Source organism: Podarcis gaigeae (assembly GCF_964106915.1).
Source record: "Podarcis gaigeae genome assembly, chromosome: 4".
Taxonomy (NCBI): domain Eukaryota; kingdom Metazoa; phylum Chordata; class Lepidosauria; order Squamata; family Lacertidae; genus Podarcis; species Podarcis gaigeae.
This window is the reverse complement of record NC_139677.1, coordinates 33,367,510-33,392,155: the sequence shown is the minus strand read 5'-3', so window position 1 is coordinate 33,392,155 and position 24,646 is coordinate 33,367,510. Positions and strand designations below refer to the sequence as shown.

The window sequence follows — 24,646 nt, the reverse complement described above, 5'->3', positions numbered from 1 at the left end:
AGGAAAGTGCTCAGTTATGACTTGATCCATCAAATGCAAATGAGATTCCCGGCAACATACCAGGATAGTTCATAGCAGACAGCTGAGTAACAAGTTTACAAAATAAATTTTGTTCTTAGCATAATGCTGCTATTCCAAAGACTCACAAGATGAATGGCTCCTGAGCATTCGCTATTAATTAATCAATTTTTTTCCAATAAAATATTCTATGGGGAAAAGAGAAAGCATTAAGTAAAATAAATACGGGCAACGTGTGGTTGCAAATACAAACAAGTGAACACAGAAATATGAACAAAACATGCACTATACGCTTAAAGACACAATAACTTAGATACAAGATTGATTCTTCAACGGCTTGATCATCTGTATTCTTACTTACTTGGACATTCATTAAGCTTATTGAGGCTCGTTGTGGGGGGGGAGGCATGTAGATGCACATGGAGTCACAGCACAGTTTTTTAAATTAAGTACTTCAAAACAAAAACCACTTTCCAAGACATATTAAATTAAATTTATAACTGAACGATTAAGAGCTCTATGCAAGGAGTAAAGCCTACCAAAAATTAGTTCTGCCTAATGTCCAACCCCAAATAACAAACTACACTTTTCTTTTCAATAACTAGATGGGTGGATGTTTTGGACCCTATTTTGGAAGTTATCAGTTGAATATGTCCTGGTCCTTGTGTACTTTTTCTTTAAGCGCTGAACTTCCAAACAATGTATAAATCAATGTGCCTCAAAATTACAGCAACCAGAGAAGGGTGAGCTTTTTGTATACATTTTATTGAAGTATATATGTATGTTCACCTTGCTCTATAGTTGAAGCACATTTTGTAAGCAGCAAGCTATCACTCACCATAATCAATTTACACCTTATATTGTCGGCAAATTTAGTGACACAATAAAACTGAGCAGCACTTCTGCAGATTAATTACATTAAGCACGGCATTAGGCACTGAGGACAGGATGATAACAGCTACTACACCTTTTGTATATAAAGCAATGTGAACAGTGTGTATTTCACAAATATAAAAATGTGCTGAAATGTATGGTAATTATTTAAGTGGTGTCACAATGCCTAAAATAATAAACAAAAGGCAGCATGCATGATCAGGGTACTTCCACTCACAGAGAATTTAAGCATCTGATAAATTTAAAAAATGAGATTCTATGTTTGTACGGTTTATGCCTGCAACTAAAACTTTCACTTTGGTTATGAGTGTACACAAGGGACTGAAGTAACAAAATATAGTTCTTTTTACAATAAAGGCAAAGGTTGTTCTAAACTCCATTAAATAAACATACTTTAAATGAAAATACTGCCTTGAAGATTCCCAAGCTGCAATGCTTTTTTTGCATATATGTATGGACCATGACGCGGGTGGCGCTGTGGGTTAAACCACAGAGCCTAGGACTTGCCGATCAGAAGGTTGGCGGTTCAAATCCCTGCGACGGGGTGAGCTCCCGTTGCTCGGTCCCTGCTCCTGCCAACCTAGCAGTTCAAAAGCACAGTGCAAGTAGATAAATAGGTACCACTCCAGCGGGAAGGTAAACGGCGTTTCCGTAAGCTGCTCTGATTCTCCAGAAGCGGCTTAGTCATGCTGGCCACATGACCCGGAAGCTGTACGCTGGCTCCCTCGGCCAATAAAGCGAGATGAGCGCCGCAACCCCAGAGTCGGCCATGACTGGACCTAATGGTCAGGGGTCCCTTTACCTTTACTTTATGGACCATGAAGATTTTGTAACTAAGAAGATCTTGTAACTGTTATGTGAGTGTCTTCAAGGAAAGGAAAGTTACTGGGCTGCATCCCACTAAACTCAATGGGACTTATTTCCAGTTAGTGGATATAGGACTCTGTAAACGAACACAGGAAAGCGTGTGTGCGCACACACGCAAAAAGAGCTTCAGTAGCCTTATGATTCAAACCAATCAAAGAGAGTCAGGCAACTTTTCTACTTCACAACAATAAAAAGGCTCTAATCATTTCCATCCTGCTGGTAGTTTTAGCAAAACCCCAGTAAAAACGAAGCATCCAAGAAAAAGTATGTCTATTTGTGAATACCTTTTTAAGACCAGCCTGCTAATGCCATTTACCCCAGAACGGTGACGTCATGCTTGCACTTCTTTAGTAAGGAACAGCAAAGTTATAGGAACCTCTGCCTAAAATACTTAGTAGAGCACTTAACAGCTCACTCATTTGTTGAGTAGCTTTATATTCTTCTTGGGCTGGGCAGAAACAACAGCTTGCAATGCATGAGGAAAGGAGATAAAACTTCCCTGCTGTGCAGATTTAGTCCATTTGCACAGGCTCTCACACAGAAAGCAAATTGAAGTCTCTCATAAAGGCTTCTCTCTCTGCATTGGCAACCCTAACAAATGCATATGAAAATGAGTAAATCAGGCGACTTTGCATTAGAAAGGGGGGAAACTTCCTACTCTGACATCTGCTATCATAATTAAGAACAGATTTCATCACTAAACACTTGCTAGTTATGTCTGCAGTAAAGTAAATACACAGATGTGTTATATTTGCATACAGAAAAACTTGAACCACGTAACCAAAAGAAATTTGCATTTTCTCCTCTTAAAGATCTTAAAGGGTGAAACCATCATTAACACTTTGCATGTGATTCCTCTACTTTTGCTCATTAAGATCAGATTATAAAATATAAAGTACAATCAATAATAGGCAATGAACCTTGAATTACGTAAGGTAATCATTAACCAGAATGTACTCTTCATCCCATGAATGCAGTTTTATTTGATCGCCGTTTAATTTAATTGCAAACTTCGGAAAATTTATTGCTGTTTTAATTATGCAGATGTTGTTAAGAAGAGCCTATTTATTTCTTGCCCTTTCCTAAAAGCTCAGGATGGATAACTGTTTTAAAACCAAGAACATAAATATAATATCACACTGTAAAAAGTAAAAAAGCAAGGGCTTAAACAGCTTAATAAATATTAAAGTACGTCAAGCATAGTTGAATTCACACATTTGTGGAATCTTACATATTTCAAAGCACATCTGACAATACCAATAGAAATTCAGTACAGTGATTTAGCCCAGATATCTTCACCATCACATTAACTCACATTTAATAGAAATTTAATAATTTTTTAAAAGTATAATGAGAGAGATTCTTCTTATGTTCTGTACTGCCATTCCCTCCCATTCAATTTTTGTTCCTTTTCCCATATCCTTAACCATCTCTTCCCCACCCCTGTCAGATAATCTCTGCTCTCCGGTTTTTTTCACTGCTCTCCTCTTATTTGTCTTATCCTTCTGGTACCCTCTTTTCTTGGAAACTGGGGCTTAAATACCTTCCAGATGACAGCTTACTACACCTTCTTTACCTCCTTGCATACATACAACAACATAGAGGAACAACAAGCCCCTGCCAGCTGCCAACAGTAATACCAAGGCTTAGGCAATTTATATTGCTTGTATTCAGTTCATATGACCCAAAATCCCTGGGTAAACCAAGGAATGGATCAGGTTCTCCTCAGCAGGAAAGGGTTTCTGCAAGAAGTTGTTTCTATTCATCTAGCGTTATTCACGCCCAAAGGAAACTGTCCTGGGGTTCTCAGGAATCTCTCAGGTGCTATTCACCTTCAAGGGTGGACTAGAATAAAAGATCCACTAATGTTCCAGACAGGACGCAGGTGGCGCTGTGGGTTAAACCACAGAGCCTAGGACTTGCCGATCAGAAGGTCGGCGGTTCGAATCCCCGCGACGGGGTGAGCTCCCGTTGCTCGGTCCCTGCTCCTGCCAACCTAGCAGTTCGAAAGCACGTCAAGTGCAAGTAGATAAATAGGTACCGCTCCGGTGGGAAGGTAAACGGTGTTTCCGTGCACTGCTCTGGTTCGCCAGAAGCGGCTTAGTCATGCTGGCCACATGACCCGGAAGCTATACACCAGCTCCCTCGGCCAATAAAGCGAGATGAGCGCCGCAACCCCAGAGTCGGTCACAACTGGACCTAATGGTCAGGGGTCCCTTTACCTTTAATGTTCCAGACATAAGCTGTTGAAAGCCTAAGCCTAACCAGGAAGGGATGCGACCGTGAAAGGGATTTACAGAGAAATTCCCCACGCCCACTTCCTGCCCAGCTCAGAACACCAAGCCAAGATGTGGCCCCCACAACTTTCAGGGACACCTTGGTATAGTGCTGCCCATGGGCCCTCATCCCCAACTCAAATTTATCACCTCAAGGTGGTCATGCAATGCGGCAGAACCATATTTCTTTTTCTTTCGCCCCTCGGGAAATCCCAAACTATGCTAGATTATGACATACAATTACATAATCAAAGAGCATATTTCTCTAAAGAGGGATATGATCCCGATAGTCAAATAATAATCTTGTCTTCTGTAGATCTGAGATGGCTAAACTTAGAGATGATCAAGTCCAACATACACACTACAGACAACTGTGTTTGTGCATACTGTATCATCTATGCAGCTGTGCTGGCAATTAGAAAACCCAGACAGGTGTTTGCATGAGAAAATCTGCATGCCTCCAACTGACACTATAGCTATCCATCTCACCCCTGTACATGCACAATACCAACGGAAGTAATTAGTGCTACTGCATCATTAGTGCCATCCTGTAGACTAAATAATGTGGTAAAGCATAATTACCTGCAAACGGTTAATGTCAAGACTTTAATGAGAACTAGTTTGCAAAGAATTGCACTGTCTGTGCATACAATTATTGTTAGATACATCTGTCCCTGGAGTTACCCGAGAAAGGCATTTACAATGTGGGTTTGTGAGATTGTAAGACATTTTGCGTATTATAGAGGATAAGTGCACATCACTGAATAGTGGAATAGAAATGAGTAATGATAAGCTTGTGTGGAAACTTGGAGATCCATAATGAAAGTTGTTGAAAGTATGTTTTAGAAGCTGTTATTAGAAAGATGCTCCATCTTATTTTGGTAGAGCTGATCTTCATCTTTTTTAGATGCACTGTGACCTTTCAGAGACATATATCGCATAAACTCTATGTTCAGACGGTACATTGCCTCTGCAGTCTATTCCATTCATCTCTACTGACAGGACAAAACCTTTACACCTTGTTCCCAAATCAGAAGAAATCAGATGTTCTAAGAAGTCCTCTTGCTGGCCCGGCAAACACTGGAACAGCTTTAGATGACAAACCCTGCTACTAGGCAAGCAAATTAAGGATGATGTCTTCAGATGCTTTTATAATGCCACAATGAACCTTTATTTATGTACTTATTTAGTTAATGTTTTTGAAGTCCACTGCTACATGCCTGGAAGATTCCTACCAACTTACATCACAAAACTCTATAGTCACTGCTAGCCAGAGCATGGCTGCTGGTACCTTTAATTTTGTCAGCTTCAGAAAACAATGTCTTCAGTTAGAGAAGGTGAAAGGAACTAAAGGTTACAACTACACAGCAATCTTACCATTGCTTTTCTTTAGTAAGAGGAGAATGAAAGTGAACCTCCATCACCACTCCCATGAATAAAATGCCAAACTCTCCGCCTCTCCCCCTTCCCAGCTTTCACGTGGCCTTGAGCAATGGCTGGGATTGCTATAGCTTTCACATGTGCCTCACATGGCTATAAAGAAAGGTAGCCAATGCATAGCTGTCAACTTTCCCCCTTTCTTGCAAGGAATCCTATTTGAAATAAGGGAATTTCTCTTTAAAAAAAGGAAAACGCTGACAGCTATGAGCCAACGCTTATACATTTAAAAAAAAAACTTTGCAGGTTCACACAAGCTTATCTGGTGCTTTTTGTGTTTCCTCCACTAGGCCTTAGAATGTGAAGTTTTCTAGAACACTACTGGCAGAATTCTGAACTGTTTTGTTTTTATTAAATCAGAGCACTGTAGGATTCCCCCCACACACACACACACAGCTGTGTATTAGCAAATAAATGATTAAATCCAGAGCTCCTCAGTGATTCAAAGGATTTTTGGGGAGCAAAGCTTATTTTCGCAATATCCATAAAGAAAAGAAGACATATAGGAAAACATAGAGCTATACAGTAAATAAACTTAGAGCAACAGAACAGAGTAAGTATTTGTGGGGGCCACGATCCAACTCAGGGGATTACTGACACCATGCTTTGACTAGGGGAGGGCAACTCAGAATCATCCCAATTCCTCTCGTTAGTCAAGACTCCACACGAAACAAATTTACACCCCTCATATTTGGAAAAGTAGAATGTGAATTTCATTTTCTGTTCAACACGGAGAAGCTAGATCTAGTATGAGGTAAAAGTATTTTGGCTATAAGGCTGCAACCCTACACCCACCTAACCTGAGAATAAACCTTATGTGATCCTGTAGGACTTAATTCTGAGTAGGTAGGTGTAGGATTGCATAGCAACTGTGCTAAAAGAGTTGTAAAGCCTTGGTTTTATTTTTTTAAATAAATTTGTATTCTGCTTTTCAAGGGGGGGGAATATCTTGAAAGCATATTATAAGCCACATATCAAATATGCAATAAAGTACCACATATAACACATATAAAACAGCATAAAATATAATCTCAGCTACAAACTCACATGATCTTAGGCAAGCCTCTCTTCTGAGCAGAGTCGCCCACAACAAGAGGTTAGTGCTGGTCTACCTTACATGGCTATTCTAAGCCTTCCTGATATTTTATTTTATTATTACATTTATATGTAATGTAAATGAAGCCCTCTGAACGCTCAGAAACCTTATATAAATTGTAAGTAATTTATTTATTTGTCTTCATTTTTTAAAAAAACAACAACAACACACACCCTGAAACCTATACCTAAAACCAATGTTTAACGTATTTTAATTCTAGTCTTAGCAGATAATGGTTTGAATCAAACATATTCTGGTTCTTCAGCTGAAGAAATATGACTCAGGTGAAAAACGAAAGCTGTAAAAATGTGTTGGTATAAAGATAAGCACTTTATTTAATATCCAATTAAATGTGGTCACCAGAGAAATCACAGCTTACAAAAGTTTATCAGGAAAAAAAGATTAATCTATTTCAGGCTTAACCCAAAGTGTCATGAAAGGAACTCATGAATTTAGATAGGAATCCACTTATTATCAAAATACATTTTCATATTGAATCAGAACAGTCTAAATTGCTGACTATATTTATACTTGGTTCAGTCAAATTTTTATACTCTGTAGCTGCCATTAATTTTAGGACAATTATCAAACAACGATGATGAACAAACTGAAATAATCTTACGTGGTCATTTTCCCCAGTTTCATATTAACCATTCAGCTATGCACACAACTAACTCATTGAGAAAGGTTTAGTAGGTTCTTACGTGTTGACTTCAAATTTAAAAGTAGGAGTCACCTAGAAGCACAGTGACATTTGAAAAAGCTTTAAAATTTATTGCCAGAAATTTTATTGCACTGTGTTTCTGATTACAAATTAACTTGTTCATGTTGCACAAACAACACCACAATCGTGACCTTACAATAGTAAGGGAAACTGGGCCTTTAGAAATCATGGACCTTTAAAAATATTTAAATGTGGACTTTTTACAGTTCGCTACCAGAATAACAAAAGAATGGTGGAATTTTATTGCTGCATTGCTTAGCGTCCTTAGTGCAAATATCTTTTTTTTAGAAAATAATTTAAATATTTACCTTACTTTTGCAACAATGGTCCATGGGGGGCGGGCACTGACATGGATCTGTCCCTCATGCTGAAAAAGTTTCCCCAATCCTACTCTAGCAGTTTAAAGGACTTGTGGCAGGGAGTGGCAGGAGAACTGGAGGACGAACACATTTATTTTCATGTTCTCTGAGTCAACACACCTGAGTTTGTGATTTATTAAAAGTAATATAATGCATCACATTACTTAGAGTGGAATGTGTATTTGGAGGTGCATTTAAGAGATGCAGTGTGGATGAACTACTTCCAATAAGGTAGCCCAAACTAAGCAACATCCACAACAAACCACGAGTCAGGAAGTGCATATATGAAGTACTGACTTTGGGATTTCCAAGCACCAAACCACCTGTAACATCAGGTGCTTGTCAGGTTGGCAACTGTCCCCGCCTGTCAAATTTGGTCTGATAAGTATCTGGCCCATGGAGTCAAAGTGATTCTCCACTCATTACATGTGCATCCCAAGAACTATTACTCTTGTTTAAGCGACAGTCATAAGACTGTTTGCATTAAGTGGCAGAAAACTGCTGCGCTAACTGCAATAATATGTTTTTGTTTATTTGATGTAGGATTAACAATGATCCAAATCAAGGACAAGAGGAAAAAAACCCGCAGCTCAATTGATATACTAAATGTGGTTCGTAATCTGGAAGGCAAACAAATGGAAAATGACATAAACAGGTCACCAAACATTTCTTAAGCCCTCAGTGAGAATTTTCTGATGGCTGATTTATCAAGACCATAGTGCTACAGTAGCTGGACAGACTATACAGAGGTGATCATGAATAGTACAACAGGATACTACTCTCCAGGGTTTCCCAAACTTGGGTCTCCTGCTGTTTTGGGACAACAATTCCCATCATTCCTGACCACAGGTCCTGCTAGCTAGGGATGATGGGAGTTGTAGTCCAACAACAGCTGGAGAGCCAAGTTTAGGAATCACAGCTCTGGGCAGATCACCACAGGTCCTAGATAGTGCCTCTAATAGGAAGGAGAGAGCTCACTTACAGACGGTACCTAACACCAAGGAAACTAGCGCTAATACGCCCAGGAACCTCACCAAAATGCTGGAGAGGATGCACCTCCACAGGCACATACCTTCACATGTGGTGGGAATACCCCAAAATCCAACTTTTCTGGACAACAATCATACAAATTATTATTATTATTATTATTATTATTATTATTATTATTATTATTATATTCATAATATTTTATTATTATCATTACAAGAAATATGCAAAATAACCAAGCAAGTATTAAAAATCACCCCAGGCCTACTAAACATCTTCCAAAATAATAATGCCCACTCACATCATAAAGAGCTCATAACCCGCCTACTCTCAGCAGCCAGAAACATCATAGCCAGACACTGGAGAGATCTGTCAGGAGTAAGCATGGACCACTGGTACCAAATAGTATGGGAAACAGCCTTATTAGAAAAACTAACCAACAAACTGAAACTGACACGGGGACAAATAGAAGAAGACGCCTTCACCCCGGTATGGCCTCCCCTTTATCACATACACAGCCCAACAAGACAACGACAAGAATCCACCAGCAGGATACGAATCAATATGGCTAACCTGATTCAAAAACACCCACCCACCCCACTCACACATGGGGGCAAGGCACCAACTGCTGCTCCTCCTCAGGAAGCAGAATGACTTGGGCCAGCCCTGCCTACAGCTATGCTAGACATTATGGTGGCAGATTAGTATGTTGTATCACCACCAAGAGGGTAAAAGGTAAAAGTAAAGGGACCCCTGACCATTAGGTCCAGTCGTGGCTGACTCTGGGGTTGTGCCGCTCATCTCGCTTTATTGGGCGAGGGAGCCGGCGTACAGCTCAGAATCCGGGTCATGTGGCCAGCATGACTAAGCCGCTTCTGGCGAAGCAGAGCAGCGCATGGAAACAGCGTTTACCTTCCCACCAGAGCAGTACCTGTTTATCTACTTGCACTTTGAGGTGTTTCGAACCGCTGGGTTGGCAGGAGCAGGGACCAAGCAACGGGAGCTTACCCTGTTGCGGGGATTCGAACCGCTGACCTTCTGATCGGCAAGCTCTAGGCTCTGTGGTTTAACCCACAGCGCCACCCGCATCCCTACCAAGAGGGTAGGAACCATTTAAAGCATAGAATTGGGGGACAGGAATTTTGCTCTCGCTGGGCTCCAAAACCAGCTTTTGAGGGGAAGCTTTGACAGCTACCCCTTCCCACTGGTATAAACTGGTATTTCCCATTCTGAGTTATCCAAGCTGGGTTGTGCTGTCATATCATCTAACTTACCCCTTATTTCAGAGAGTCACAGCTTCACCATACTCTCGTTTATGTAGCTGGGTGTTTTTTCCTGCAGTATATCTGAGAAATTCCTGCTCCATCTGTTTTACAGTCTGTCCAATGTACTGAGGTAGAGCAGTAAGTTATGTCCATAGATGCACCATAATTTCTAATGTACAAGTGCCATGAAATTATCGGTGTAGATTTATATACTCAGGGTCACACAGTGAACTGGGTTCTGAACAGTTCCTTAATTGAGAAAGACAAAAAGTAATCAAGAGCTGAGGAAAGGTCAGCAGTTTTATGTGATACTCCTAAGATATGTCTTGACATTAGCAGGTTCACATAATATGGCATTTCAAATAAATGTCTAGGCTCAGCATGTTCTCCGACTTTTGCTACTGCAAATTATGTTCTTCAAAATATAGAGTGGCAAACCATGGAGAGAGGAGCAAATGTACAGTGTATCTTCCAAAGAACCATTTGTGAAGAAAGGAATTATCAAAAATTAAAAACTGTATTAGAAATTGGTCTGTGTTTCCTTTTGGAAGTTAAATGCAAAGGTTCATTTTCTAAAGTGCACTCTAAACTACAAATGATAACTTTGTGCAAGGAGGACAAATAGTTTATGGACTGATATTATCACAGTGGTCACAAATGTCCACTCGGAATAATATTTAGGATGTCATATTATCCAGCTTATATATTCTGGCAGCCTAGAACCTGATTTGAGATGGCACAGGCAAGTGATGAATCATTACAACTGGTAAATGGCGTATGTTACACCCCAGAAATCTGAGGCATGCTCCCCAAACATTGATTAAGCAGAAATTGTCAGGATATTTCCATTCAGTTTTACAACGGAAAGGAACATGATCCATGATCCCATAATGGTGAAGGGAACAGAGTAGACTGCTCCAGTGATTTTTTCTGGAGGGGTCACAGTGGTACGCATACCCCTAAACATTTTGTGAATCTAAGTTTGCCTTCATTGAGGGGCAGTATTTCAATGAGTAGGAAAATGAGAGTACCCCTAAACATTTTTTTTTAGAAAAAAAGCACTGGATGGACCCATGATTCTACTGTTGCTGCTTCTTCCTACTGATGACGTTCATGCTCACATAGGAACATAGGGAGCTAAATTATACCAAATTAGACCATTGGCCCATTGCATTGTCAACACTGGCTGGCAGGAGTGTAGCATAGCTACACATTCACAGCGAAAGGTTAGCAAGGGAATGGAGGACCTGCTAAGGTTGTGAAGGGCAGTGGGTATTAAGCATTCATACGACCAACTGGCAGGGCCAGCTCGCCCATGAAGTGGACTAAGGCAGCCACCTCAGGTGGCAGAATCCCACAAGGCAGCGCTCCTGCTGGTGCCCCACCCACCCCTGTTGCCATGCAACCCTGGTAAGCAAGGCTTCAGGGGAGGGGGGTGGCACTTTTCCAATTTGCCTCAGGCAGTTAAACGGGGTGGGCCACCTCTGCCAACTGGTCCCCCTGCCTTTGACTGGCTTGTCTCTGTGTCTTGTTCCTTGCCTTGTCTTTAAAAAAAATTGTGGGGAAATCCCCTTATTGTGGCTACTGTTGATGGTTAGTGGTAAAATACAGCAACCATACTAGGCAAGGATTTAATTTAGGGGTGCCCAAACTTTTTTCAAAGAGGGCCAGATTTGATGAAGTGAACATACGTGAGGGCCGACCAAAGTTGTTGAGCTTTCTTTACATTTTTACCCCAAAGTTGTTGAGCTTTTTTAAGGATTTTACCCCAGGACATATACTGCCACAGGGGCCGGATTAAATCGACCGGTGGGCCGGATTAGGCCCCCAAAATGGACTTTGGACATGCCTGATTTAATTATTGCCTGCTTACTGACTTATTTAGACTCACCTAGATGAGGTATCTAGATGTGGCTTGCCCCCATGTTATAGAATATTCTGGGATGTTTGCTCTGTGAAAAACAAACAAGCCTGACAACGAATATATCTAATCCTGGCTCAGGATATGCTTTCTTGGGCTTGAATCAAACTTGATGATAGCATGAGCAGGTGGAACTTCTACTCCCATAAGGTAAGTTTTCCCCATTTACTTCAATTCCACTTTCCAGTTACAGCCTTGCTCCTGTGTCATTCCAAAGGATACCCTAATCTTCAGGAATGGTCACCTGAGGGCACAGAGGGCTACAGAATAAATAGGAAGGTTGGATATACGAACTTTTGAGTTTGTTGCCTAGGATACATTTAAGTGATAGCTGCTGTTCCTAAAACTGGCACTGTTCATAAACCCTTGTGTAAACTGAATATAGGAGAACCATGGCAAAAATAACTCCAATGAAAAAAATCGTTCTTAAAAAAACTAATGCAATTTAATCACCAATTTTCTTATGTGTAATATTCTAATTTTAATGTCAAAATTCTAAAGACATTAACACAGAATTAAAAGATCCAATAAATATGACCCCAGTTTTAATATATAGGACTGGACAGTTGATGTCTATATTATGAATTGATGTGGACTATAAAAGGAATTCATCAATAAAAATAGGTTGTAAAATGTTTCCCAAGCCAGCAACTGCCACAAAATGACTGAAGTTCATTGGGGAAAAGAACAATTACATAGATTTTCTGACTAAGGAAAGCCTCATTTGTCACACTGGAAGTTGACCTAACAAAATAAAGAGTACAACCTAATTAACACGTGCATTTATAAATTTCCCCTCAATTCTCCAGCCCTAAACAGACTTATGAGGGAACATGACCCACTGAACATAATGCTACTTAGTAGGTAAGTTCAGTACAATTCTTTGCATGTCTAAAAATACAAGGGCATATAGGAAAAAATAGTGCATGTCCAGACATTGGATCTTGGCTTTTTCAATCTACCAAGAACAATACATGAATCATAAGTTCAAGATAAAAGAGAATGGATGCATCTTTAGCAAATAATTTTAGAAGAGCTATACTGGAAACAAGTGGCTCTCTATGGCCTATTTTATACTGCAAGATGTTTCTGTTCAGCACTTCAGACCTTCATCATTCTAGTAATATAATTCATAAGCCGCTTACAATAAAATTCTAAATGTGAAACAGCAGCACTTGAGATGAGAGGCTATCATTTACACTGAGAAGTAGGATGATTTCTGAAAGGTCCAGGAGGTCGGATATGAATTCTGATTAATGCTGATGAAACTGACTCCTAAAAATTAAATCCTGAACGAACACTTGATACCTTTATACATAACGGACAGCTAGGGTATTCTCATTAAAACAATTTCTGCAAAAATTACTTTAAGATTCTCTTTATGTCTTGATATTGAGAACCTTCAAAAGCTGATTAACAATATTAAATGAAGAACTAAACTGCATGAGAAATCAACCTTTCCTGCATATTTAAAAATAATGGCCTATAATTTGCATTCAAGTGCTATTTCATTGCCTGTAGATAGGGAAACCTCGAGAGGAAAAATGGAAGAGGAACTTGTTTTGTACAGAAACAACAACATATATTTCCAATAATCCTATTGGGAGGAAGGTTATTGGTTTGTTCCTGTTCTTGTTTTTATTATGCATTTTATGTTCTTGTTTTGTATTTTTATATTGTGAACTGTCCTGTGATCTTCAGATGCAGAGCAGTATACAAAATAATAATTAAAACTATGATGGTGATGATGATGAAGAATATAAAATCTGGGATAGCTCAGTTGGGAGAGCAGGAGACGCTTAATCTCAGAGTTGTGGTTCCGAGCCCCTCATGGTCCCTTCCAACACTACAATTCTATGAGTCTATGAAATAAATAAAGTGTATTGTTGATTGGGTGGTGACTGGCATACACCTATGGATCTAGGGATGGCTTCTTTAGGGACCACACCATTTCATTGTGATACATACACCATCCCCTAAATCCATCCAATCAAACCTGTGCATGCACACACACGACATATACATTTTTGTTTTCTTTCTCCACGACCCAATGAAGCTCCCGTTTTACATCACAGTATTAATTTTCCAGCCTTTGGACAATAGCCCGCTATTTGTTGTGACGGTACCAATATTTCTAAGTCATGTAGCTGGAGCCAACTGCCACTCCAGCTGCAACCACAATTTGCTGTTTGAGTGCTGACAGAACCTGATCATCTCCAGCTCTCATCTGTACATGCTAATGACGCTATTAGAAAGAAAGACATCTATATCCTTTGAACCAGGGCACTGACTTCTTACCAGCCAACCCCTGGCCCATTTCAGACTTTAAATGCTGCTATTCATTGACCACCATTACATAGGTGTGAAGAAATAGTCAATCAACTAAAATCCATTTTCAACTGGGATTAGTCACTGGAAATCATACAATTTAAGCACTAAAGGAGAGTGGACCAAATGGGAACCAAAACTGTAGATAACTTACTAGCCAAGTAGGCAGTTGAGACAATCACAAATTTGAAGAATGACCTGGAATCCCTCCCCACCCCACTCTAAGTCCTTGTGTAAGTTTGCCACTTACAGACTGAGTAAAAATTAATACCCTCAAAACGCAGTGCAAAGTATACTTTCTAGGAGAAAAAAAGTCAATGTAGGATGTCAGTGTTTTGAAAGGGATTAACTAGTACATCAACAGCACATGGAAAGCTCTGTTGCACTTACCTCTTCTTGATTGGGAATATTAAATTTTGTCAGTTTTGACTTGGTCCTAGCTGAGTCAGCTTTGGCAGAAGGCATTCCTCTATATGAGGTGCAGAGCAGGCTGGTTTCAGCTGGCACCTTCAATCTTGGAGACTCCTCAGGAGCCTGATCTTGACCATCCATTGGCCTTACATATGCTGTTGGTTTCTGCTGAACTATACTGGGCTTCGAAGCAAGGGAAGGAGGAAAGTTCTGGACACAGTGTCCATTGCTATGCATAGCTGGCCTCTCCTGAGCCTGAGCTCCACCTTCTCCACCAAAGCTCAGCTTTGACGGCTGCTGTTGTGTTCTGCTGTTGTCCCCAAGCGAAGACAATAAAGGACCTTGGGCAACACTCGACGGAGATGGTGATGAGGGATTGGATGCATAATGTGTAATCTTTTCTAAACTGTTCTTTTGGCTAACTGTTTTAAAGTCGTTATTGTGTGCATCTGGCAATCCATGTCTATGTTTGCTTCCCCTCTGCTGGTTCTCCAGAGTCCGCCCAGACTTCTGCCAACCCATCGCAGTGTTCTTGCTCAACTGCCCAGAAAGTGCCGCTGGTAAGGAAGATGGAGAAGCGTGAGTGTGGGGCTTTGTGTCAGCAATGAAGTGTTCCTCAGCTTTGTTCACAGACGTTTGTGAGATACACGGCTTTGGAACACCAACAAGGTGGCTTTGATTGGATCGATCTGTCAGCAGTTCTTTCATCTCATCGTAGTTGCCCAGGGTATTCTGGATACGGCTGGAGAGCTCGTCCCCTTTGTTAGTCTGCAAAGCAAGTGAGCAAGAATAATTTTAAATTATCATTCTGTAACAAAATCGAAAGCAGCCACCATGTTGGTCTGTAGCATCAAGAATAACAAAGAATCTTGTGGCACCTTAAAGAATAGCAAAGGAAATCGTCATGAATATGCAACAGTTCAGAAGCACATTAAATGAAGAATCACATTAAATGTTTTGTTTTGTGAGGACGCAAAAAGGTTTTCAATTTACTCTGAACATGGAAAGCTACATGAGCTTCAGAGTATATATTATGCATATTACAAATGTTATCACTTGTATTTAATACATTTTTTTTTCAAGCATATCATACTGGAAGCAGAAAAAAGTTTTAATTTTTTTTTTAATTGAAGTCAAAGCAATACAATAAAAATAGTAAAAGTACAAATAAAAAACAAACAAACAGCAGCAAACTATAATTGGAAGAGATAAATCAGGTAAAAGTAGAGTATTTAATATCATTAGGAAAGCCACATTTCTTGTTATACCATTGAGAGGAAATCCTGTGTGTCTGTATTTGTGGTATATATATGACAAAATCCCACCAAACAGCATAATATGTTTCAGGATCCTACGAGCCTTTGAAAAAATGTAATTTATGATTTATTTTTCATCTAGCGCTAAATTCCACATATTTTTATACCACAGTGTGAGTCACAAGTCCTGTAAGGTTTTCCATTTTAGGACAACTGAAGTTCTGGCAGCCACCAGCATCGATGTCAAGAGTTCCTGAAAGTTGAACCCTTTCAGTTGACCATCCCTAAGATTTAGTAAACAAATCTGCAGTGAACTTGGAATGGGATATTTGAGTATTGCCAAATATTAGGCCCACCACTGACCAGTATCTAAATACCTGTGGGCAGTCCCACCATTATTGGAAAAAGGTGACTCCTTTTTCCACAGCCTCTCCAACAATTCTGAGAATATTGTGATGTCATATGGACAATTGTTAACTATACTGAATGATTTCCATGAAATATGACCAGAGCTAGAATATTTCTGTTTGACCATTGTAAGCTCCCAGAAGCTATCAGCATGTGACAGCAGCCACACCCCAGCAGCACCTTTGACTGGCCAGCTAAACCAGGTGAGGGTAGCTGATGGGTCTCAAAATCTTGGTGAGCTAGGGACTTCCACTGCATGTTATGACAAGCTCCAGCAGATTTGAGCGGGCCAGGTCAGTGAGTCCAATGGTCAAGGAGCCAGTTTCTGGATGTGCTGCAGAGGGAAGTGAGGGGCAAATGAGGCTTGTCAACCTGGGAAGGTAGCCCATCTAGGAGAAGGAAAACTCTGATCCTAAGCCTCTGCTGCCTTGGAGGACATATTTGGGAGAAGAAAAGGCTAAGGAGCAAACCCTATGCAACTCTGGAGTGCCTTGTACGCCTCCTTCTGGTAGCCAAGATGGTGCCAAATGTATTGCTCTGTTTCCTTTGTACCACAGCAGCGAGGCTGAAAGAGGGGTCTTGCCGTTTGGGCAGCCCAGGATCTCCATACACACTGCCCAGGCTTGCGCACCATGTAATGTTACTTTGGTGCTGCTAACACAGTGGTTTCACTTCATCCCAGGAAGCACACTGTTGTCTCTTGATACAGACGGGTGCCAACAACTAGGTACTGATCTAAGTCTAAAACACCTTTTTGAAACACATTTGAATGTAACGCTGCTCCACCTTTCATGTACTTTGAAAAATAAACATCTAAAACTCAATGAGACATCAATATTAATGCATGCTTTGTGAGACCAGTTCATTATGGCAGACTACAAAAAAGTATATCCTGCAGCCTATAGCTAATGACCAATTAAAGTAGGACATACAAAATAATTTATGTGGTCGCTTTTACTGAACGAAATTATTACAGTGCTGTGTAATTTGAAATTACTAATTGGCAAGCAACTTGAAGAAAACTCAGTTGTTACTAGGAAACAATACAGTTTTATTACGACACACATAAAACCCCAGAAGAACCTACTCTCTTTTGATAAAATAACTTGTTGAGTGGGCAAGGAAAATCTTGTTAATAAATTTGAACTGTAGCAAGACTTATGACCTATCCCTCATGTGATTTCTTAAAAAGAAAGATATTGATATAGATTTGATAGATTTGGGGGGCCAGGTGTTTCTTGTCAGTCACCTGTAATCATCACAATGACATTAGGTGACCCATTTTTGCATAGTGCTGTACATAGTGCTGATTGCCTTGACAATCAGCTGATTGTTGACACATGCAAAGTTCTGCACACAGGTCTTTGCAGGTGCAGTTGGCTAGTGGTATCTGCCACCCGCCCTTTGGTCCGGCCATGCATTTACCTGCCCTGCACCTGACATAAATGACATCAGGGTTAGAGAGCAGGTGGTGGAAATGGCTTGGCCAAAACAGTCTCATGGGTCAAGTTGGGGTATGTGTGTGGCTGGTGGGCCTAATTAGGCCCACAGCCAGAGATTCCCCACTATTGGATTAGAACGACCTGCCATAGAGCAGCTAATGTATTTGGTGTGGGGAGGAGAAAGGAAATGAGTCTAGTACATGCGTAGCCAACATGGTGCCCTCAAGATGCAACTCCCATCAGCCTCAGGTAGCACCGCCTGAGCATTAAAGCACACCACACTGGCTTTCCCAGTCAATTATTAGACCAAAAGGCAGTATTGCAAGCTCAGCTGGGAGAGCAGCACAGGCGGGTGGCCCATCAGTTAGGTGAGTTGAAGGGAGGTATCCAAGCAGGACCAGGCTTGTTTTCACTCCGGCATGAAGGACCTCAAGCCACATCCTCTGGTTCTGACTCGGCTCACAACCAGCCATTGTGTTCTAGTGGCATCAAGTTCCAGACAACATGGCTTAGCTTGTTCATTAACAGCCAGCAGCTCTGCCCAAGAACAAACAACAGTTTTTGGTTGTCGGATATGATATTCAATATTGTCATGAATGACATGGATAAAGGAGTAGGTGACCTCCTTTACAAGTCCATAGATGGTAAGATGGAAGAGACTACAAAATTAAAAATTTCTAAGCATCCCACTTTGAGGGCAGGGTTAGCAATAGAATAAGCTGTCATCTGGCTTTCTCTGGAGGTTTTCAAAAAAAAGATTAAACAAGCATCTGTAAGGGACACTTTAAATATAGATTATTCTGTTTTAAGTTGGGGAGTTGGGTTCTCCTAAACTGCCTTACCTGCTTTGAGCAACAATCAAACAACAGGGAGGAAAATTGGGGGGAAATATATATATACCTTATATGGCTCACTGAAGAGGGAGTAGCTGTTATTAAATATGCCATCTTCGTGCTGGGTCTCCTGATTTCTCCTTTCCCATTCTTTCCTGCGCAGCATATTTCTGTCAGGGTCATAGACACTGCACCAAAAGAAAAGCAGAAAACTAGAATTAAGGCAACAAACCCTGGGTAGCCATAACTACATAGAGAAGGGTGAATTAGCAAACAGGTGACAAAGGAAACAAGAACAGGAATGTGATGGATGCCATTCCAATAAGGACATTCAAGTCCACATACACACAAACACACACACTCACCCAGTTTCTGGAGGGATGAGATATTTAGGGGACCTATGTCAAACAGGTGAAATGAAACAGGGCAAGTGTCAAAGCATCTTTGACAAAGAAAAAAAAGGGAGGGTCCTTTTTAAAGTGCACAATAATTAAAGCTATGGTTAAATAGAAATGATGAAAACATTTCCTTGTATGACAGCTCTTTAGAGAAGGGTTGGAATTCTTGTGTTCCCTCCCCCTTTACTGTTGGACTCCAACTCCGATCAGCTTCAATCTGCATAGTCAAGGATGATGGGAGCCATTGTCCAGCAAAATCTAAAGGGCTTCAGTGCCTTACGATGTTAGACAAGAATACTGCTTAAAAATGAAATCAGTCTAGTTGGATTCTATAGTTCTCTTTTCATTAATGAGCCCCTAAAGGGCTGTTAAAGCTATATACCACAGATATTTTCACAGTAATGCACCTTCTTCTGATCTTCATTAATCAGCTGTGGTCATGAAAGTACAAACGCAACTATCAGCTACTTTAGCCTAGCCACAATTGTTATCCTTTTTGCCAACCAACTAGAATTGAAGGATTGAAAGAAAACAACCATCCCAACCAAGACATTCTTGTTGTTAGTCTCCCACATATGGGCTGATATGACTTGTAGCTGTGCACTAAGACATCACAGAGCTGGCAGTGGCTACATTCATAGTACAGTAAGTCATGAACGTGCTGTGATGGCTGCAAGTTGTGAATACAAATGCATGAATGCTGTTCTGCTACACTGAATTCGGCCCCTTCATAAAAGGATTGACCAAGATGAAGGTGTGAAACTGCCTTATTCTGACAGCTAGTCTATGAAGTGCCTTGCACAGTGCAGAAAATGAGTCTCTGTAACTTCACATCTTGCAGTGAGGGAGCAGCCAGAAGGCCCTCAGAGCTGGACCTCAGTGTCCAGGCTGAACAATGAGGGCGGAGCTGCTCCTTCAGATATGCAGGGGCAAAACTGTTTAGGGCTTTAAAGGTCAGCACCAACACTTCGAATTGTGCTCAGAAACGGAAATGTACTTTCACAATATTGGCCAAATGAAATAGCTTGGGAAGTAGTTATTTTATTTTAGTGGTAGCATTTAGTTTAGCCCCGGGTAACAAGGCTGAGAAAGACCTCTCTCTTTATTTCTACTGCCTCACAAAGTAGTAGACAGTACAGTGCTGGGCTCAGTGGATCAATAATCTTCAGTATTTGGTAGCTTCATATATTCATATGAATAATCATTTTAATCAATACAGTAATGTTGGGTAATTATATTATTGAATAGCACAAGCACTTAGTAAGTTGTAGATTAGGCTTGCTTCTCATTATATCAGTCATATCCAACACCTTGTCTGGCCAGTTTATTCATACCCTTGTCATTTTCAGCTAAACAAAAATAAATAAATGATGACTATTTATAAAGTCTGTGTTGCTAATGGCTTGTTATGATTTCCCAGAAGTGACAGCTTTACATTCCTCAGTGCTAAAAAGCATTTTGAGACAAAAGCATCAGCTGCCGTGCAAGAAAAACAAAGCACTAGCTTTTGATGGACTGGTGACATGATTAATAAAATGCTATACTTGGGCTGCAAGTGACTTTTTGGACTTTTCACCTAGTTTAAACAGAAGTTAATTTGAGGGTTCTGCAGTATTTTTTCCTCCATTTACAAACAGAAATGCCACAGGGCAAAGCAATTACTCTGATTTACTGTTTTGCCTTTGATTGAACATGAAGATGTAGCAGGGTCTCAAAAAAAAAAAAAAAAAGCAGCAACTTAACAAACTGTGTTCTTTCCCTCAGACAGATAAAGTACCTACTATGCTGTTTCAAAGAGTTTACCTCCAGGCTGCAGTGCAGAGCAAACATCAATCACTGACATGTGTCTAAGATGAGATTGATGTTTACTCTCACAGCTTTTCATCTTACATCCAATAAATTACTTCTCCTTCACCAAAATGCCTGGTTAAATTTCATTTTTCACTTTGCAGCATGAGTTTTAAAACTTTAGCTCCCAGCAATTCTGAAGCTGGATTCATTTACGCTTCATCCTCCATAGCTTTTATGATTTGTACTAACCATGAAAACTGGCCATATAAACATCAATACAATCACACAGAGTCTTCTGGTAACAGCCACTTACACAGGGACAGAAGCCAGATTGAGGACGAAAGGTTTTAATTGTGTTCACGATTACTCTAGGATGGTAATAAACACATTCCAGCTATCTGAATACTCGGTGCATGAATCCTGCAAGCTTCATCTTGGGAAAGCAGATATATTTTATTTATTTGTTTCCCCACCCCACCCCCCCAAAAAAATAATTCAAGAAGACACTACACTTTCAAGATGCAACCTTTTCGGAAATGTTTCTGAGCAAAACAACTAACCTGTTTAGTGGCACGATTAGAAGGAGGTTAAATTGTCTCAACAGATCACAAGAGGATAAATCCTCAGAGGTTTTAACTGGAGTTCTACTATGCAAAACAAAAAATAAATAAATTCATGTCATAAGGCCATTTTGCAATTTTCTAAGAACCCTACTGAGTCTCCCAATTCCTCTCAGCTTCACCTCCTCCCCCCTCCTTTAATGAACTTGCAGCAGCTTCTTTGAGAGTCATGAAGGTCAAAGATTCTGCTACCCTGAAATGTCTCCTAGGATTCATTAATGGGTATATTTTGTGCTGAGCCCACCATGGGACCTGTGTTGCTTATGCCTGCTCCTGCTCCCTGTCACTCCCTTTCAACCTGTCAATATGCACAGAAAGAGGTATATTGGTGCATTTCGAGTCTCTAGTGTGCTCTCCTTTAAAGAAAACTGGCTATTCACAGGCTGTCTTGAGCAACCCCGTTTGGTGAGGAGAGAGACAAAACTGTAATTTTGTTCACTTCATACAATTTTAATTTGCCCGAGGTGGGGTGGGGGAGTAGTAGTTCTATACAGCTTTGGAAACTCCCATTGTTCTAGGCGCGACAGGGAATTTCATTAATGCGAGCAGTTTCTGAGCTCTGGGTTCAGTACTGCACCTAAGATTTCAGATTAAAACTGCCACTGCTGGAATGAAAGGAGGAACCTTTTCTGCTTCCCCACTTCCAGCCACTCTCTGGAGACTGGAGAAGGTATCCCCATAAGAATATTAGGGGAACGGGCAGGAGAAATATGTCTTCAGATGAGGACTACACCATGTGAAAAACAAACATAAGATTTCAGCTGCAGTTCATTCATTTTCAGCTTGCATTCGTGTTATAAAAAAGTGCACCTAGACACTCCATTGCGGTGCCAACAAGCTAGATTTAAGGTGCCATTTAGCTCCTAGCTTTCATATATCAGTTTGTAACACTGATTCTATAATCACAGATATGTGCATACTCAAGGGTTATCAGTTTGGCTCAAAAGCAATAAACACTTTGCAATACCTTAAAGACTAACCAGTTCATTTTGTTATGAGCTTTCATGCACTACAGTTCAGCCTATCAGATGCATTTTCTTTCTTTGTGCAACAAAATTTATATACCACTCGATTTTGTGTGTATGTAGGTATATATGTATGTATGTATCATCTATCTATCTATATCTATCTATCTGTTTATCTATCTAATATCAATGAAATTCAGCTAAAACAGATATTTTAAAACTAATTAAAATCAAAATGCATGAAGTGTCATCCCGAGTTATGGGTATATAAATACATGAGGTTTTTTTGGGTGGGGAGGGAGAAGGTTGTAAAATACTGAGGTCAGAGGGAATGCAGAAAAGCACAGAGGGTGATAAGTACCTAATTAATAGTGACAACTCACAAACAGTTGGTAATGCAGACACCCTGGCACTAGTAAGCCAATTAACACATGCTAATGATCCTCCAGTCTTGGTTCAGGCCACAAGTGATAGCGATGAACCTCTTGATGTAATTCAGTGGTTTCATGTTACAGACTCCCTTTGAAGTTTGCTCTAGAATGGCCACACTAAAGCTGTGTACATTTACTCTTCATCCAATGGACGCCCAATGTTGGTTTGGCAAGTGGTGTACATTCAGCGTAAGCTACAATCCATCCTGTATCTATCCTGTGTTGTTGTTTTTGAGAAATACTGAATTTTGGTCTGTTTTCTCTCCAAACCAGTTTCAATCTGAGCTGATAAAAAAACAACAACAGCCAACCTTCTGTGTTTTAAGCTGGTAATGTGTCCTGGGAAGTTGAAATACTCCCCACTGTCTTGTGAATATTGTCTTTCCTGGTGTCAGACTTGTGTCTTTTTTCTTTCCCTTTTTTGCAAAGAGGATGCTTGTCCAGCCCTGTATGGTTTGACTTGGTTCATTTACTTCTGGAGTAAAAAAATTATAAAGGCAACGATGACACAGAACTATCTATCCTCTTGCATAAACCAAGGGATGCATAATTGCAGCTGTATGTCGTATTTTATTTCCAAGGAAAGGCAAAATATGGCATTTCATTATCAATGTCAAGTGCCAGTAGCCATAAATTCTATGACTCATCAAAACTGCCTATACGAGTAACACTAACAAAGCAGCATTTCCAATTTACTGTTACTATAATGGATAATGACTGGAGGTTCATCAAAGTTAATCAAGAAAATGATGTCCATATTATGCTGTGTTGTGTTTCGCTTGACTTAAAAAGCTCTTGGTATGGGGCAGACTCTGTGTGACAGATTTACTGTATTATAGACTGCATACAAATGCTTTGAAAGCAAAGCAAACATTGTGGGTTTGAAATGGTACATACCCATACGGCTCAATGCTGTATACAATTAAGTGCTCTTAAGTTTGATGTGCCCTTAGTGGGATACTTAATTGTACCATGAGTTCTATCCTTAGTAGGTACACAGAGTTCTTAAGAGACTGATATTTTACTTGATGGCTTTGCCTACAGAAAAGACCTGAAGAAGAAAAAAATATTTTATTTTCATTCCTTTTAAAATGTTTTATTATTACTTAATGAATCTCTGCCTCTGCCTCTCGTACACAAACCATGGACAGGGTCATAGACCTAACCAATTATAACCATTTGCTTTTTCTACTTCTTTTCTTCCCCCACCCCATCTTTTCGTTCAAGTCCTTGGTTTGAATGTAGATTGAAAAACCTATTTCTGAATTTCTTTTTTCAATATTAATCTTGAGGGGCAATAACATTGCTGCTGCTGCTGCTGTTGTGATTGATGATTGTATGGTTCGGTAATTAGAAGGTTTGAGACTTGGCCTGTTAGGATCTGAATGACAGAGCAATTCAAACAATAGGAACCCAGCATAATTTATGCTGGTGCAGATTATGCCAGTGTAATTTCCCCCTTTTTCAAACTCTGTTCAGCAGCATGGCTGCTGCCAGCTGAGCTGGCCTGAGCCTGGCAGAGGGGAAATGGGAGTTATACCAGCCTTTTTACCTGTGTAACTTCTGCTAGGTTGCTAGGTGGCATGACCAAGCTGAACAAAGTTTGAAATGGGGTGAATCTCCCCCTGCCCACTCCCACCCCTGCCACTCTCCCAGAATGCCATTTTTGGGGGGCTTTGGCTGAACTGGCTGAGTTGGAATGAGGAGTGTTGGGTTGGCTGAACCCAAGCAATTTCTCCCAGTTCCTTCTCACGTTAGCAACCTACACTGCACCACCTCCTGTGTTGTTCCTAGTTGTCCCCCAACCCTCTAGAGCAGCCTTTCTCTACCTGTGGGTCCCAAAATGTTGTTGAACTACAAATCCTATCACCCCTAGCTAGCAAGGCCAGAGCTCAGGGATCATGGGAGTTGTAGTCCAA

At 40.4% G+C, this 24,646-nt stretch overlaps 1 protein-coding gene and 1 long non-coding RNA gene across 3 annotated transcripts in view; one reads left to right on the top strand and one right to left on the bottom strand.

The window, feature by feature from the left end:
• Positions 1 to 15,203, top strand: part of LOC310843142 — a 102,428-nt gene extending 87,225 nt beyond the window's left edge. The window contains exon 3 of one of the 2 annotated variants that reach the window (XR_014563526.1): positions 15,079 to 15,203. This is a non-coding gene — a long non-coding RNA (uncharacterized lncRNA). Of the gene's footprint in view, positions 1 to 8,214; positions 8,467 to 15,078 lie in introns of those variants that run through there. The other variant, XR_014563527.1, reaches the window with a different exon arrangement.
• The window catches only part of AFF3 (ALF transcription elongation factor 3), a 223,992-nt gene that overhangs the window by 168,617 nt on the left and 30,729 nt on the right, over positions 1 to 24,646 (bottom strand). Inside the window, exons 2-3 of the mRNA XM_083735433.1 lie at positions 18,590 to 18,710; positions 14,563 to 15,351 (exon numbers count right to left, since the gene is read on the bottom strand). Of these exons, the coding sequence (XP_083591559.1) occupies positions 14,563 to 15,351; positions 18,590 to 18,710 (910 nt within the window). The remainder of the gene's footprint in view (positions 1 to 14,562; positions 15,352 to 18,589; positions 18,711 to 24,646) is intronic.